General features: G+C 46.4%; 1 protein-coding gene across 3 annotated transcripts in view; it reads left to right on the top strand.

Annotated features, from left to right (window-relative positions):
- LOC147101146 (abl interactor 1-like) overlaps nucleotides 1–16,405 on the top strand; it is a 65,157-nt gene that overhangs the window by 28,656 nt on the left and 20,096 nt on the right. For 2 of the 3 annotated variants that reach the window (XR_015073452.1, XM_085966362.1), the window contains exons 4-6: nucleotides 6,621–6,721; nucleotides 8,658–8,762; nucleotides 8,889–9,001. Coding sequence is in view for 2 of the 3 variants with exons in the window: in XM_085966362.1 (XP_085822488.1) it covers nucleotides 6,621–6,721; nucleotides 8,658–8,762; nucleotides 8,889–9,001 (319 nt within the window). In the remaining variant the exon portion in view is untranslated. The remainder of the gene's footprint in view (nucleotides 1–6,620; nucleotides 6,722–8,657; nucleotides 8,763–8,888; nucleotides 9,002–16,405) is intronic. The other variant, XM_085966363.1, reaches the window with a different exon arrangement.

Genomic DNA, 16,405 nt, shown 5'->3' with positions numbered 1-16,405 from the left:
GTTTTGCTGTGTGTGGCAAAATCATAAACATGTACATGAAGAATATGATTATGATTTTGAGGCAAGTAGTAAACAGCAGAATTGCTCCCTCTACATCTATTGGTGCTTTTACACAGCCTGTACTTAGTGAGGCCTGCATAGTTATAGCTAGCACATCAATCAAAGATATGCCTGATATGTTAGCCCAGAACAGAGTTCTTCTGTAAATTGTAACTTAAATAGCAGAAAATACAGGAACTGCAAGGCCCCACCAAACTATGAAGTCTGTCAAGAACATGATCTCCTTCCTCAAACCAGCTTTAATTTGTATGGGCATTTTGAGTTCGTTCAGCAATGATAATTTGGGAAGGTGATTTATCATAGTGCAACTTCAAATTCTGCAATTTCCTACATCTTCCAGATATAGCAGAAATGCCGCCCGACTACTGAAATGTTGTGTTAAAACTCCCAGCGACAGTGAAAATGCCAGTTTCTGAGTGAATCTGAGTGATAATCATAAGCATGAGTAACATACATGATATATAGGCCTAGAATTTCCTCATATCTGTTCCTGCTCCATCGCTGTATCTTCATCGAGAGTGCATTAGAAACCCTGTTCATGGGATTTACGCCACATTTACGGCATAGTTACGATGGTGGAGCGGAGAAGCGCCGAGGAAACTCCAGACCATAATCTTTCTTCTTACCTGGTTCTTCTGATCGAATCATCTACTGAATTCAAATTTTACCAATCCGTCCCATTTCTCCAAATAGTATGGCCTAGATTTTCAGTGTGCCGTGAGGCGGGCTTTTAGGCGTGCGGGGGGCTAAAATCCCGAATTCGGGGGTCCTGACACCATCCCGCCCAAAACCCGCCTCCATGTAAGTTTCAAAGGAGGCGGGTACCCGCCCCGCACTGGGACCCGCTGGGCGGGCTCAACAAGGCCAATCAAGGGAAAATCGCGTGGATTGGCCGGACGTCGATGGAGGCGGGATTGAAACCCGAAAGTTGTAGTCCCGCCTCCTTCCCGACTGCTGAATGAAAATCCAGCCCTATGTATTAGGAATCTAAAAGCAATTGATCCCATGCTTACAGAGATCCTGGCCATATTATTTTCTGAGTTTGATTCACTATGATTCAGAAAATAACCTTACAAGTTAAGGTAGGACAGCGCTGGACATTAGTTACTCCTTTTTACTCTTAGAAAGTGACCTCGCCTCCAAGTATCAGAGGCTGCGGCAACGTCCTTCTCAGTTGAAAGTCTTTGGGGGAAAAATTGGGTTGATTTGTGCCTCTCGTTAGTGCTCCCAGGGGGGCGCAAATCCCCTAGCGCCCAGGCACGGCACCACTAACGCCTCCTGCGAAATTCAGCAGGATGTTAGCGGCGGCGGTAACCGTAGCACCCCATGGCACTGTGCCGCTGGTGATGACGTCACCGCCGTGCACAGCGCCCCACTTGCGCCTCGGCCGCAAACTTCCCTTACACCCCCGACCTATTGCCGGACGAGATGTCCGACAGGGTCAGGGGACGTTTTTGCAGCCGCGGCAGCGCTAGTAAAAGGGGCAGGTATCGGGGGTTTTTTTTGGCCGACTGCCAGCACCTGCCCCCTTCTTCTCTCGGGGTGCCAGCCACGATCGCTCAGCCCGGCACTCCTCTTGAGTGCCGGGCTGTATTCACGGCAGCCCGCTCCCCGGTGGTCCAGCAGGGCCCCGGTGCGCGCAGCGCTAGGCCCCTCCCCTTTCATCAGGGGAGAGAGGTCTGCAATACTGCAGCGCTATGTGCTGACGCGCGTGGCGCTGTTGCACGTAGCGCGCAATCTTCAGTTGCTTCCAGTAGCGCTCCATCTCCTGCTTGGGGCGCTGCTAATGAATTTCCGGCGAAGGGGTACTAACATTTTTGGGGAGCTAAAATCAGCGCCCCGGCGACGTTTGCGCCCCAAAAGGGACACCACCCAATTTTTCTCCCTTTGACCTCAAATTTTCACTGATTTAGTAATTAAAGCGCACCTCAGTTCTTCAGCTGGGTGAAGCCTGCCTTAAATCAGACAAAAACAAATGTCCAGTAAACATTTAAAATAAGTTTTATATGAACCTTGTAGAATATTGTTACCTCCATAAACCCATCTTCAGCCACAATGATGTTTTTATATAAATGAAAGTAATTTATGTGGAACTTAGAGGACCAAACTTCTAATAACATACATTCGAGATAAATAAGTGAAAAGTAATCCATCTCCCGTGGCATTGCTCACAGATAATCAAGATTGGGTGAAATGAGGCTGGAGGGCTGGGTATAATTGACCAGGGCACACAGATGTAATTCAGTTGCCATCCTGAAATTTTACATTCTGTACTTATTTTAAATATTAATTTGATGTAAAAAAAGTATTTATAGTAAATAGCAAAATGTACATCAATTTGGGAAGCAGAGAAGTAGAGTTGGTTGGACTGTAGGAGTTTCTCTGCAGTACTACCGGAGGAGCTGGGAGACACAAAATTGAGGCACTACTGTACCAACGCTGGTTGGAAATATCACGTGACAAACTTACAGAGGCTGCATCCATTATAAGTTTGGCCATAGGAATTTATAATGGAAGTGCAGAGACAAAGGGAGCAAAATTGAACTTGGTAGTACCTGTTTTTTGGGTGCTAAAAGGCCCTTTAAGGTTCCAAAATGGTGTCTGTGGTGCACGCGCAAACTTATGACGCGAAGTGCGGCAGATGCCAAATTGGTAAAGGGGTTAATGTATGCGCACCTAATGTCCGCCGCAAGCATGCAGAGTAGTCAGATCATGATGTCAATCAGAGTGCAACGCTGATTTGACGCCACGCTCCCATTATGGATCTCCACGCACCAGCCTATGCCCTCTCTTAACCTCGCATAGCTGAATATGATGTTAAGCAGCAAGAAGGACCCCCCACCTGTGCTATTTAAATGGATAATCAACTACTTACAGGTTAATTGCTGGTTTATTTCTTCTGGCTGTTGCTGCAATTCTACACGTTTTAGTGCTTTCTATAGTTGGTTAAAGTTTTCAAAGTCTACAGGGAGTGGTGTGGCAGATGCTGAAGTACTTTTTTGCTGACTTCAAGGCTTCTGCACAAACCAGTTACTCCAAGACATTGGTGCACTAGTAGGCCTTCCACTTGGAATTGAGCATGACTGGGAGAATGAGCAGAGGTCATGTAGAGCAGGACAAGCTGCTAGAAGAGGGAGGAGGAGGAGGGGAGAAGGGCTCTCAGCAGGAGGCCATATCCACCCAGGGTGTTCAGGAGCAATTCTCCTACCTGAACGTCAGCGACGACCAACGTTTGATATGTCTGCGCTTTGCTAAAGAGGTCATCACTGAAACCTGCCAACGGCTGCCTCCAACCTCAGAGCAGGGGAAGGACCACATTGCCAGTGGCTGTCAAGGTGACCGTGGCTATGAATTTTTATGCATCTGGCTCCTTCCAGGATCTGGATATATTAGCAGCATCTCACAGTTTGCAGTGCACTGCTGCATAAGGGAGGTCACTGAGGCTCTCTGTGCAAAGAGAGATAACTTCAATTCATTCCCTCTTGCTGGAGAGAAACAGACGGAGCGAGCACGAGGGTTTGCAAGGATTGCAGGCTTCCCCATGGTACAGGGTGTCATTGACTGCACGCACATTGCTTTGCGTGCACCTCATGTCAACTCTGCCATGTACCTGAACTGAAAGGGATTCCACTCCCTTAATGTGCAGCTGGTGTGTGACCATAGGCAGCGCACCATGAAGGTCAATGCCTGATATCCTGGCAGCAGTCATGATGCATTCATTCTGCGCAGTGCTCTGTGCCAGCTGTAATTTCAAACACCACGGCAAACCAAAGGGTGGCTACTGGGCAACAAGGGCTATCCGCTGATGACATGGCTCATGACTCCAGTTTGCAACCCACGCACACGTGCAGAGCAGACATTCAATGAGAGCCATGCTGCCACAAGAAATCTGATAGAGCAGACCATTGGCGTACTGAAGCAACGATTCTGTTGCCTGGACTGCTCTGGAGGAGCCCTGCGGTACTCGGCTGAGTGGATCACAAGATTGGTCCTGGTATGCTGCATGCTGCACAACCTTGCCATCATGAGGGGACAACCCTTGCCACCACCTATCAGATGAGAAGCTGAGGAGGAGGAGCAGGAGGAGGAGGCGGAAGAGGAGGGGGCGGAGAAAGGGAGGCTGCAATCTAGACAGCCCATTTCTGCCCGGGCTCTACGTGAACAACTAATTCAAGAGCCAACACAAAATACACATTCCAATCCAAATTTATAAATTAAATCATGCCATATCGCATACAAAAATAAACAAATCACCCTTGTGCATTCCCTTAGTGCCTGTCTTCTGTGTGCCGCTGCCTGTCCTAGTGCTTCTATGAGGTGCTGCTGCATGGCTGGTGGAAGGCTGCTGTCTTTCAGTGGAGGAGACTGCAGATGGCCTTGGAGGACAACCTCGAGCAGCTCTGGGCCTAGAAGGCCCGGCTTCAGACTGCACCATCTCGGCATGGGCGGCAGTAGTCTGGGCCGGCTGGTTGACAAGCAACAGCAAGGGCACTGGCGGAGTGGCAGTGGTGGGAGGACGAATGCTGTCATCCTGAGAGAGGACAGCAGGTTCGTGCTCCACAGAGTCACTGCCACTCTCCCGGGCAGCACCTCAGCCATCCTAGTAATCTGTTGGAAAACAGATTGCTGGACTGCTGTGACACCCCGGAAGCCCCTTTGAACACTGGTATCCAGAGCCATGATGGCATCGGTCTGAGCTTCCACTGCAGCACTCAGATGTTGGGTGGCTGCTACTTGTGCTACAATGGAAGCTGAGACATCGACCATCAGACGCTGTATCATGGTTGGTTTCACAAGTGTGTTGATGGAGTTGGCCACCAGTTCCATGCTGGAAAGGATGGGCTCCAAGCTCTGCGCAAAGACCTGTGCCAAGTTGGTGCCGGACTCCTCCATGGTCCTTGACATTGAACATAGACTTTCTGGCAGGCTTCCCAATGCACCAAGCATTTTGGTGCGTAAACCCATCAACTTTTTTCTTTAACTTGTCCCATCAAAGTCTTCATCTGAGTCCTCTGCTGCAGAACTAGTGTGCGACCTCGCCCTCTGGCGAGCTGGCACCTGCGCTACCCTTTCCTCCTGCCCTGGCTGCAGTGCACTTGTGCCCAGTGACTCACCACGTGCAGATCCCGCCTCTATGCTATCCTCTAAATTATGCGCAGTGTCAGTATCTGAGCTGATGGCTGCGAGTGTGAAATCAAGTGACAGTGTGTCTTCATCATCACTGTCTTCCTGCTCTTCCACCAATCCCAGAGCAAGTTGCAGTTCTTGGGTCTCTGAAATGAAAAAGGGACAAGGGCTGTGGTGAAGGGAGAGAAGAAAGTAAGAAGTGCATGCTTACACCACCTGCAGCTTGTAAGTCAGAAGAGAGTTAGGGATGAGGGAGAAGTGGGATGAGAGAAGCAGGATTAGGTATGAGGATACCGTCATCTTCAATGAATTCAGCCCTGCCAGTGGCCACGGCCTCAGCAATGGCCCTTCCCATAATGGCCAGCATTGTCTCCTCCATGGGGGTTAAAACATGCAGGCACGCCTCTCCCACTCCGGTTAATTCCTGCTGCCCCTGGTTGTGCGCCACCTTCTCCTGCAAGAGAGAGGGAAGTGTGTCAATGAGTGTCATGTACTCTGGGTGATGCGGCTGTCATGGTTGAATAGCTGGCAGTGTGTGCAAGCTGTGAGATGTGGGTGTGAGGCTTGCAACAGTGCTAAGTGTGTGAGGGTGAGGTGAAACTATGAATGTTAGGTATGAGCCCTGATTGATAGAGATTGTTGGTAGGTGAGTGATGGGGGTGTGGTGAATTGAGCAGTGGCTGAGGCTAGTGATGCAGTTGGTAGGTTACGGCATTTGAAAATGCATTCACTGACCTTGACCACTTGTGTGAGGTCATTGAGCATTAACCTCCATGGCTATCTGTTCCCAATGCCTTCTCATCATGTATCTGGAGGGCCTCCTGCCCCCTGAGGATACAGGGCATCTCTCCTCCTTACCACTTCCTCCACCAAGACCTCCAGTGCAGCGTTTGAAAACCTGGGGTCTGCTCTCTCCCATGGTCAGCCATTCTTCTCTCTTTCCCAGGTCAGATTCAGTTGCAGAACGACACCCAGCACCTGCTGCAGCCACAATGCAACTCCCCTTTAAGAGGTGCAGGCTAGCTTTAAGTAGTGCAGGCTATCTTTAAGTAGTGCAGGCTAGCTTTAAGTAGTGCAGGCTATCTTTAAGTAGTGCAGGCTAGCTTTAAGTAGTGCAGGCTAGCTTTAAGTAGTGCAAATTAGTAACGATATTGGGCACCCCTGCTGATGCGTGCAGCCAATGAACAGCGCGGGTAGCGCTGGCTGCATACAGAAATCATTACAATTAGCAGGCGGCACGAAGTTGGCGTGCTGCCTGCATTCCACTCAACGGGCACGGGTTAATCACGCATCGCGATCCCCACACCTGTTTTCGGGGGCGAACCATTTTAACCCCCTTAAAGTTTTAATATATTAAAGATGTTTGAAGAGATTTGGTAAGCTGGAGATCCTTACTCTGAGCTACATATTGTATTTTCATTTTTGCTTTTTAGGAAATTACTAATCATCCGACTAGGCTTGGAACTCTATCACGAAGGCATGGACACACAAGGATACCAAGTAGTCCAACTATACCATCACAAGGAACTTTAGGGTAAGTGTAATTTATGGGCTACCTTACTTACCAGTAGTTAGAGAAGAACATTTGGGAGAGTTAATCTGTGGGAAAGGGAGGACCTGCTTTCTCAATGTTTAGCTCCAGTTCATGGAATCCTCTTATTAATTGGGCAGTAGTAGATCATGTTTGGGATCTGCATATGCACACAATGAGCTGCAGTGGCCATTGAAGCAGGTATGGAGGCAGACGAGAGAGAGAGGCTGTATAACACTGGCGGCACGCTATGTTACAGCTTGCCATGAACAGAGAGCCAACCAGTAAACTAAGAAAAGAATATATATAAACAATGCGAATGTATATTTATACACTCAGGGGTATACCTGTTTATACACTGTATGAATAGAACTGCGTTTATGTGGTAAACCATAAATGTATTTTGATGCTTTGGCAACATAAGATGTAACTTATCATGCCAATAAAGCGATTTGAATTGTGAATTGTGAATTGAGAGGCCCTCTTTCTCCACCAGGGCCATCAGCAGACTTCTTACTGTTGGCCCAGGATGTACCGCCACTCTCCTCTGGCGTAACCTGGGGTCGGTGGTACCACGGTGGGAAGGCAGGGAAAATCAACTGTTTTCATTCGCTCTTCCCCTACCATCACTTAAACGTGGCAGGGCATTAAAGGGCCAGGTGGCTAAATTCTCTATAGGGGTAGGAAGGCAAATTTCAGACGCTGGTTTTAGAGGCAGGGATCTGGCAGTAGATCACCTGCCTCATTATCTCTCCTCCACTGCTGTACTCTCTGATTTCGGGCACTACAGTGGAGGAAAAGCCAGCCCAAATTGTTTTGGATAATATCTTAAATAATAATTGTGGGGAAATACTAAACAAAAATATGACAAACATGCTACACTAATAACCTTGGAGAGGGTGCAGAGGAGTTTTACCAGAATGATACCAGGAATGAGGGACTTCAGTTATTTGGAGGGACTGGTGAAGCTGGGATTGTTCCCTTAGAGCAGAGTAGGTTAAGGGGATATTTACTGGAGGTGTTCAAAATGATGAGAGATTTTGATAAGAGTAAATAAGGAGAAACTGTTTCCATTGGCGGGGGGGGGAGCAGGCTGAAACTAGAGGACACAGATTTAAGACAATTGGCAAAAGAACCAGGGGGGAGATGAGGAGAATTTTTTTTACGCAGCGAGTTGTTGTGATCTGGAATGCATTGCCTGGAAGGGTGATGGAAGCAGATTCAATAGTAACTTTCAAAAGGGGATTGGATAAATACTTGAAAAGGAAAATAATTGCAGGGGAAAGAGCAGGGGAGAGGGGCTAATTGAATAGCTCCTTCAAAGAGCCAGCACTGGCACAATGGGCCGAATGGCCTCCTTCTGTGCTGTATTATTTCATGATTCTATGAACAAGTTTTTTTTAAGACTAGATCCCTCTTTTGACCCAAGGTTGCAATACTATTATTGACTAACAAATCTCATTCTTTATCCGTAACATTATACGTTGTGTGATCTCCAAAGTGAGTGACAAGGACTAGGAATTTTCTCACTTCAGGTAGCACAAAGAACCCCTCCCGGTCAAGTTGTGCACTGTTAGAAACAAAGTAAAACTCTCTCTAATGTGCTTCAGAAAAGATGTATCAGCCCTAAACCTTAGTAGGGCTCTAAACCTTAGCGTGTCATTCTAACTCCCAATCATTCTCTGGGCTCTCAGAGTGAGGCCACCAATTTGATGTTGTGAGCCCATGCCTACTAGGAACTGATTTGAATCTGCCCAAACGCGTAGGATCTATCTAACCAGCACACAGTGAACATTTATCATGTCCTCAGTAGACTGGATTTAAACTTTGATTCCTGAGGTGAAAGATCAGTCTCTGGCCCACTGCACCACTTCATTCTTAATCTCTGTTATAACTCATGCTCACTATTAAAGAAACTTTCTGTTTTTACAATTATCAGAAGAAGCACTAAGGTACCAGGACCTGTTCAGCCTCCTGTTGTCCCAAATACATATAGCAGCCCTGTGACTAACTCTCCGTCAACAGATTGGCCTCAGATGCTTAGGTAAGTTAAGCAAAGAAAATAATGAAATGCGGACATTTTTTAAAGATACAATTGGATATACTCATGCATTATACAAAACACCAATTACTTCTCGTTTATGCTTTTCTTTTTATTGCTGTTTGGAAGCAGTGATACGAGTAGAAACAGGAACAGCTGTGGAGCTGGTTACATGGTGATGCCTGTGACTGTACCTGTGCCTCCACCTCCACCACCACCACCCCCAATGGCATTTGAACCAGGTCAGTGTTCGTATCCCAATGGAAACAATGGAAGTGCGTGCATTGGACTGTAATAATATTACCTGTTCTGCAATTTGGAATTTAGGTTCCAAATTACAACCTGCTTCCGTTCTAAAAACATTCGATTTCATTTTTAGGACTTTGACTTGAATTCAAAAATATTCATGTGAAGAAAGTTGAATTCCAAAAACATTCTAGTGGGTCCCTGACTGCGTTAGTAATCACTTGTTCTGTCACTCCTTTCTCCCACTGAGAATAATGGGAACATTGCTGTGCTGGGAAGTATCCCACTTACATTTCTGGGTAAGCAAGTAAAGGCTTTCCATCTGACAGATAATTCATCCCACATCTTTATCCTCCATTTTCTCCCTTTCCATTGCAACCTATCTTGTCTCTCTCTCTGTCTATTTATTCAATACTATCACGGTCAAGGCTCCTCTAACTTTCCTCTCTCATTCCTCCTAAGTTTAATATTCTGTCCGACAAGCTCTTCCTCCATCCTCACTGTGTTGAAACCAAGGCCCAGAAATTCGGGCGGGGGCAGTTTTGGGCTTACGGGGATGAAGGGTAAATACCCTGCACCAGAATGGCGAGGTCCCAGGCTCCCGAGATATCGGGCCTCGGACCTTATTGTAATAGGGCCAGCGCAGCGCAACAGCACACCATCAAACACTGGAGAAAAATTGGGCCGCTGATAGTGTGGCACTCGCCCTCAGATAAGTAGGTCAGCTTGGATCGTGGTGGGGGGAGTGGGTGAGACAATATGAGGCCAGGGGTATATCCAGGTTATTGACGATACTAAGTCAGTTGGTATAGTGAATGGTAAATTGCATAAATAGAATAAGGAGATGGATAGATTAAGTGAATGAGTGGAACAAAGTCTGCAAATGGGATATGCTAGCCTTGGAGAAAGTCCAGGAACAAGTCCGCAAGATGAACCCCAGGATAAGGGGATTTAGCTCTGATCAGAGATTTAGGTAATCCCTAATTCCAAAGAATCTCACCTCAATAAAGTTTCTTTCAACAGAATAATGAGGGTGGTTCTACATACCTTGATTTATCCTTATTCTTCTGGTTGAAAGATTTTCAAATGGGGATGGAAGCATTTGAGGTAATCTAATAGAAATGTTCAAAATTATAAAGGGCTTTTAAAACATTGGGACAAATTTCGCAGCGTGTGCCGTTAGACGTTTTCCTGCACCCTTCAGCTCGCATACAATTTGCGCCGTAAGTTGCTGGAACTACGAGGTGATAACGTTGTGGAGAGGGCAGTGGGGCATCTGGGAGCTTGGTGAACAACAGGGACCAACAGTGTATCTCCTGAACCAATGAGATTTAAGGATTGAGAAAGAAACAGAGGAGCGAAGGAGAGAGGGAAAGAAAGATTGGATTAAGAGTGAAAAAAGTGTCAGATAGGAAAAGCAAGATTAAAATTTAAAATTTGACATCTTTTAAATCTCTAAGCAGAATTAATTACATGCAGGAATGAGATTAAACAGTTTAAATTGTTCCTTTTCTGGGCCGGAGAGATTGTTTGTCATTGCATTAACAATTATCATAACGTTAAAAAGGTACTTATGCTGTTAATTATGAGCCCTAACTTTCTGTGGCAAGTTAAATGGGCAACTACAGGTAGACTATCCTTTATCTGAACTTCCGAAAACCGAAACCCTCTAAAAACCGAAGGTTTTTTCGTTCAGCGTAAGTCGTGCGCACGACATGACCAGAGTGGCGCACGACTTACGCTGAGCAGGGCAGAGGGTCACTGAGTTCCCTCCTGGGTAGGAGATTGCAGGCCGAGCCGGGCAGTTGTGAAGGAGGTATACCGGGAGAGTGAACCCAACAATACAGCGGCCTGTCCGATATTCTTTTCTCCCCCCCCCGACCCCCGACCCCCCGACCCCCCGCCGACCCCCCACCCTTTCGGATAAGGGATAGTGTATCCTTTATCCGCACTTCCGAAAACCGAAATCCTCTGAAAACCGAAAGTGTTTTCGTTCAGCGTAAGTCGTGCGCACGACCCCGACCCCCGCCGACCCCGACCCCCGCCGACCCCCACCCCGACCCCCACCCCGACCCCCCGCCGACCCCGACCCCCGCCGACCCCCACCCCGACCCCCCGCCGACCCCCGACCCCCCTGCCGACCCCCACCCCCGACAAATTTCCCAGTCTTATAAAATACCTTCTGAAATCTGAAATTTTCCGAAAACCGAAACACGGCTGGTCCCGAGGTTTTCGGATAAAGGATAGTCTACCTGTAATATGCAAATCCAGCAAGTTCTTAAAAATGACGGGGAGGGTAAAGGTGAGATGCTGTTTTCATGAGGCAAATGGTGGAGCAAGTTCTGGAGATTCACAACTCACGCCGTATCTCTTAAGCCCCTGAACTTGCTGGAAGAATTGTTCATTAACAGCGGTGTGCATCGTGAACTCGCCGTTATTTTTTTTAAATATTCGTTCATGGGATGTGGGTGTCGCTGGTAAGGCCAGCATTTATTGTCCATCCCTGACTGCCCTTGAGAAGGTAGTGGTGAGCCGTCTTCTTGAACTGCTGCAGTCTGTGTGGTGTAGGTATTCCCACAGTGCTGTTAGGGAGGGAGTTCTAGGATTTTGACCCAGCGACGATGAAGGAACGGCGATATACTTCCAAGTCAGGATGGTGTTTGACTTGGAGGGGAATTTAGGAGGTGGTGGTGTTCCCATGCACCTGCTGCCCTTGTCCTTCTAGGTGGTAGAGGTTGCGGGTTTGGGAGGTGCTGTCGATGAAGCCTTGGTGAGTTGCTGCAGTGCATCTTGTAGATGGTACACACTGCAGCCACGGTACGCCGGTGGTGGAGGGAGTGAATGTTTAAGGTGGTGGATGGAGTGCCAATCAAGCGGGCTGCTTTGTCTTGGATTGTGTCGAGCTTCTTGAATGTTGTTGGAGCTGCACTCATCCAGGCAAGTGGAGAGTATTCCATCACACTCCTGAATTTTGCCTTGTAGATGGTGGAAAGGCTTTGGGGAGTCAGGAGGTGAGACACTCGCTGCAGAATACCCAGCCTCTGACCTGCTCTTTTTGCCACAGTATTTATATGGCTGGTCCAGTTAAGTTTCTGGTCAATGGTGACCCCCAGGATATTGATGGTGGGGGATTTGGCGATGGTAATGCAATTGAATGTCAAGGGGCGGTGGTTAGATGCTCACTTGCTGGAGATAGTCATTGCCTGGCACTTGTGTGGTGCGAATGTTACCTGCCACTTTTCAGCCCAAGCCTAAATGTCGTCCCGGTCTTGTTGCATGCGGGCATGGACTGCTTCATTATCTGAGGAGTTGGAAATGGCGCTGAACACTGTGCAGTCATCAGCGAATATCCCCACTTTCCAGGAAGATTTAGGTAATTGATTCAACCAAATTGTACACACAATAAAGCGTTCAAAAACTAGGGGACATCATTTAAAAACTAGGAACTAATAGGGAATTCAAGCAGAACTATTTAACCAAATAAGTAATATACATATGGAGTAAGACAGCAAGGAAAGCCATTGAAACAAATGGGTCCAGGAGATAACTGAATGTATTTCTGAAGAGAAAAAAAAGGATTGAGGGATATGATGAGAATACAGGAACGGTGGGGTTGAGATCAATGAAAAATGAACAAGCTTGACAAACAGCATTGTAATGATCAATAACATGTCATTCTAGAGTGGTACACTAGATGGAGCCGTAGAGCTGTAGAGCTGTATATTTAGTTGTATGTGTTTAAGACTACACTACCCATGATGCACTAGGCTACCCACAAGGCAGTAGTCAAGATGGCTGCCTGCACACAGAAGTACACATGCTGAATCTCTACAGATGCTGTACCTAGAGAACGTGTACTGAATAAATGACTAGCTAGAAGCTAGCTGTTCATCATAAGAATGTCTAGTTATTAATGAACATAACATGGTACCAGGATTGGTGAAGATCTGCTGAAAATTGTGAAAAGCGACATGGAGAATTTAAGGCCACTGGAGTTTTTGAAACTCACGGGAAATGTCGACTACAATTGGCGGACTTTCAAACAACAATTCGAACTCTACATTGCTGCCATTGGGTTCGGTACGAAGCCAGATGCAAGGAAAATAGCGTTGCTGCTCACGGTTGCAGGCCCACAGGTGATAGAGGTATTTAATACATTTGTATTTAATCCAGAGGAGAACAGAAACAAATTAGACGATGTGCTAAAGAAATTTGATACACATTGTTCTCCCAAAAAGAATGAAACCTATGAGAGGTATGTGTTCTGTTCAAGGACACAGCAGCAAAATGAGACTTTTGATAGCTTTGTGACTGATCTGAAACTGAAAGCACAGACATGTAATTTCTCTGAGCTGAAAGCATCCATGATTCGTGACCAAATTGTGTTTGGTATTCATGATAAAAAGGTCAGGGAATGTCTGTTGAGAGAAACTGAACTAACATTGGAAAATGCTGTGAAAATATGCCAAGCCAGCGAGCTAGCTCAAAAGCATGCGAAGACTTTCAGTGAAATCATTAATGATGCGATTGTAGTCAGTGCTGCTGTCGGTGCTGTGTCCTACAAAGGAAAGAAACGTGGGCAGAACAGAAATGAAAAGCAATCGGAGGATGACATTTTTAATTGTAAACGCTGTGGTTACAAACACCAGTTAAAACAATGCCCAGTGTTTGGAAAAACATGCACAAAATGTAATGGAAAGAATCACTTTGCCAAACAATGCTTTTCAAAAGTAAAAACAAAGAAAGGGCAACAAGTCAATATGATTGAGGACACTGATTTAAGTGAGACATTTTTTGTAGGAATGGTGTCATGTGACAATATAAAAAAGGATACAGAAAATGTGCAGCCCTCAGGAATAAACAATGCTGAACATAAAGTTAATTTAGTAAAAGAGGACAAATGGATGATCCCACTGCAGGTAAATGGAGCATTAGTTACATTGAAACTAGACACTGGGGCAAAAGCAAACTTAATCAGTATGAGTGACATTAAAAATATGAAAGAAAAGCCCAAAATACAGAAAAAGTCAGTACTACTGAAGGACTATAATGGACAGAAAATAAATAGCTTAGGTGTATGCAGACTTAAAGTGACAGTCAAAGACAAAGTGCATCATCTCATGTTTTCTGTTGTGGCTGAAGGACTTGATTCACTACTGGGTGACAAAGCTTGTGAGGACTTAGAACTGGTCAAGAGAGTCTACCGTATAAACTGTGCCATAAGCAGACCAGATGACTCAGTGGATTCTGTAGTGAGTAATTTCCAGGATGTGTTCAAAGGATTTGGAGTTCTACCATTCACTTACAAGATCCAGCTAAAGGAGGATGCTCAGCCAGTGGTACATGCTCCACGAAGAGTTCCAGCACCCCTGCGTGACGGGCTCAAGAATGAACTGGACAGAATGACCACACTAGGAGTCATCAGGAAAGTCGAAGAGCCAACAGACTGGGTCAACTCCATGGTATGTGTAAAGAAAAAGAACAATGATCTAAGAATATGCATGGATCCAAAGGACTTAAATGCAAACATAAAACGTGAACACTACCAGATTCCCAAGCGAGAAGAAATCACCAGTGAAATGTCAGGTGCCAGATACTTTACAAAGCTCGATGCCTCACAAGGATTTTGGCAACTAAAACTGGATGAAGAGAGCATCAAATACTGTACCTTCAACACACCATTTGGCAGGTATTGTTTCCTCAGAATGCCTTTCCGGATAATATCTGCATCTGAAATCTTTCATAGAGCGATGGAACACATAATTGAAGGTCTGGAAGGAGTTCGGGTCTATGTTGATGACATCATCATCTGGGGCTCCACACTGGAAGAACACAATGAGAGACTGACTAAAGTGCTATAGAGCATACGCCGGAATGGACTGAAGCTCAACAAAGCCAAGTGTCAGTTTGGCATCCAGGGAGTCACTTTCCTAGGAGATAATCTATCTGGTAAAGGAATAGAGCCAGATATGGAAAAAGTAAACGCCATACTCAACATGCCCCGACCCACTGATAAAAAAAGAGTGCTACGCATCATGGGGATGATAAACTTCATTGGAAAGTTCATTCCTAACTTGTCAGCCAAGACAGCCTGTCTGCGAGACCTGCGACATAAAAGAAATGAGTTCGCATGGACAGACAGACATGAACAAGAGTGGATGAATCTTAAAACAGTGCTGACAACCATACCTGTACTCACTTTCTTTGACCCAACAAAGAGAATCAAAGTGTCAACGGATGCATCAAAAGATGGCCTAGGCGCGGTCTTGCTACAAGCAGAGGGTGAAGATTGGAAGCCTGTTGCCTATGCCTCCAGGTCTATGACTGATTCTGAGTGTCGATACGCCCAGATTGAAAAGGAATGTCTAGGCTTGGTAGTTGGACTAGAAAAGTTTCATGGCTACATATATGGACTTCCCACCTTCACAGTTGAGACAGCCCACAGCCCACTGGTTGCCATCATAAAAAAGAACCTGAATGAGATGTCTCCAAGGATTCAATGACTCATGATGAAGCTGCAAAGATATGACTTTGAACTGATCTACACACCAGGCAAATACATAGGGCCCGATTTTCGGCTTGTGTGGGAAATGGTCAGATTTCCCCGAATGTGGGGTTTCTGACACACATAAAAAAGTGTCAGCCAGCCCCACGCAATTTTCCCTCAATTGGCCAATTAATTCCCAGCATGTGGGAAGCCTTGCTAATTGTCTAAATCGAGTCAGAAATCCCCACACTATGATGTCATCATTCGTGGTGCTTTCAAAGTGTCCAGCAAGCTTCTCCACCTCTGCAGGCTTCTCAACCACTCTTGCACAATGGCAGAGGAGCCTGCACCAGCTGCTGCCAGCGGCAGAGGCCGAGTTGCGGGCAAATTAAACGAGACGTCATTGCAGACCTTGGTGGATGGGGTAAGGGCCCACAGGGAGGTCCTCTACCCTCGCTCAGGGAGGAAGAGGCCTCCCAAAGAGTCCACAGCTGCCTGGATGGAGGGGGCAGCAGGAGTAAACTCTCTGGATGTCACCCGTCGCACCTAGCTGCAGTGCAGGAAGCGCTTCCATGACCTTCACCGCACAGGGAAAGCAAGTATGAAGTTTCCATCACCCTCAACCTCATCCCCATTGCCTTTCCCCAACAGCACTCAGCTTCAGCAATCTCTTCTTCCACATCCCACTTCACAGTCACATCCATGCACCCTTACCCATTCCGTCTCTCTCAATGCTCACATTCACATAACTATTACACCATCCAGTATTGTAAGTAGTTTTAATGGCATAATTTTCCTGTACATAAACTTTATGTTGCCAGCTGCTGCAGTTATGGCGTCTGTCATTTGGCGAATGTGGATGTCACATAGAGGCCTTAGGATAAATTGCAGATGACTGCAAACTGGTCAAAGT

Source organism: Somniosus microcephalus, chromosome 24 (genome assembly GCF_052327205.1).
Source record: "Somniosus microcephalus isolate GS21.2 chromosome 24, FLI_Smic_1.0, whole genome shotgun sequence".
Classification (NCBI taxonomy): domain Eukaryota; kingdom Metazoa; phylum Chordata; class Chondrichthyes; order Squaliformes; family Somniosidae; genus Somniosus; species Somniosus microcephalus.
Note: the sequence above shows the minus strand (reverse complement) of the source record. Positions and strands in the feature narration are given on the sequence as shown.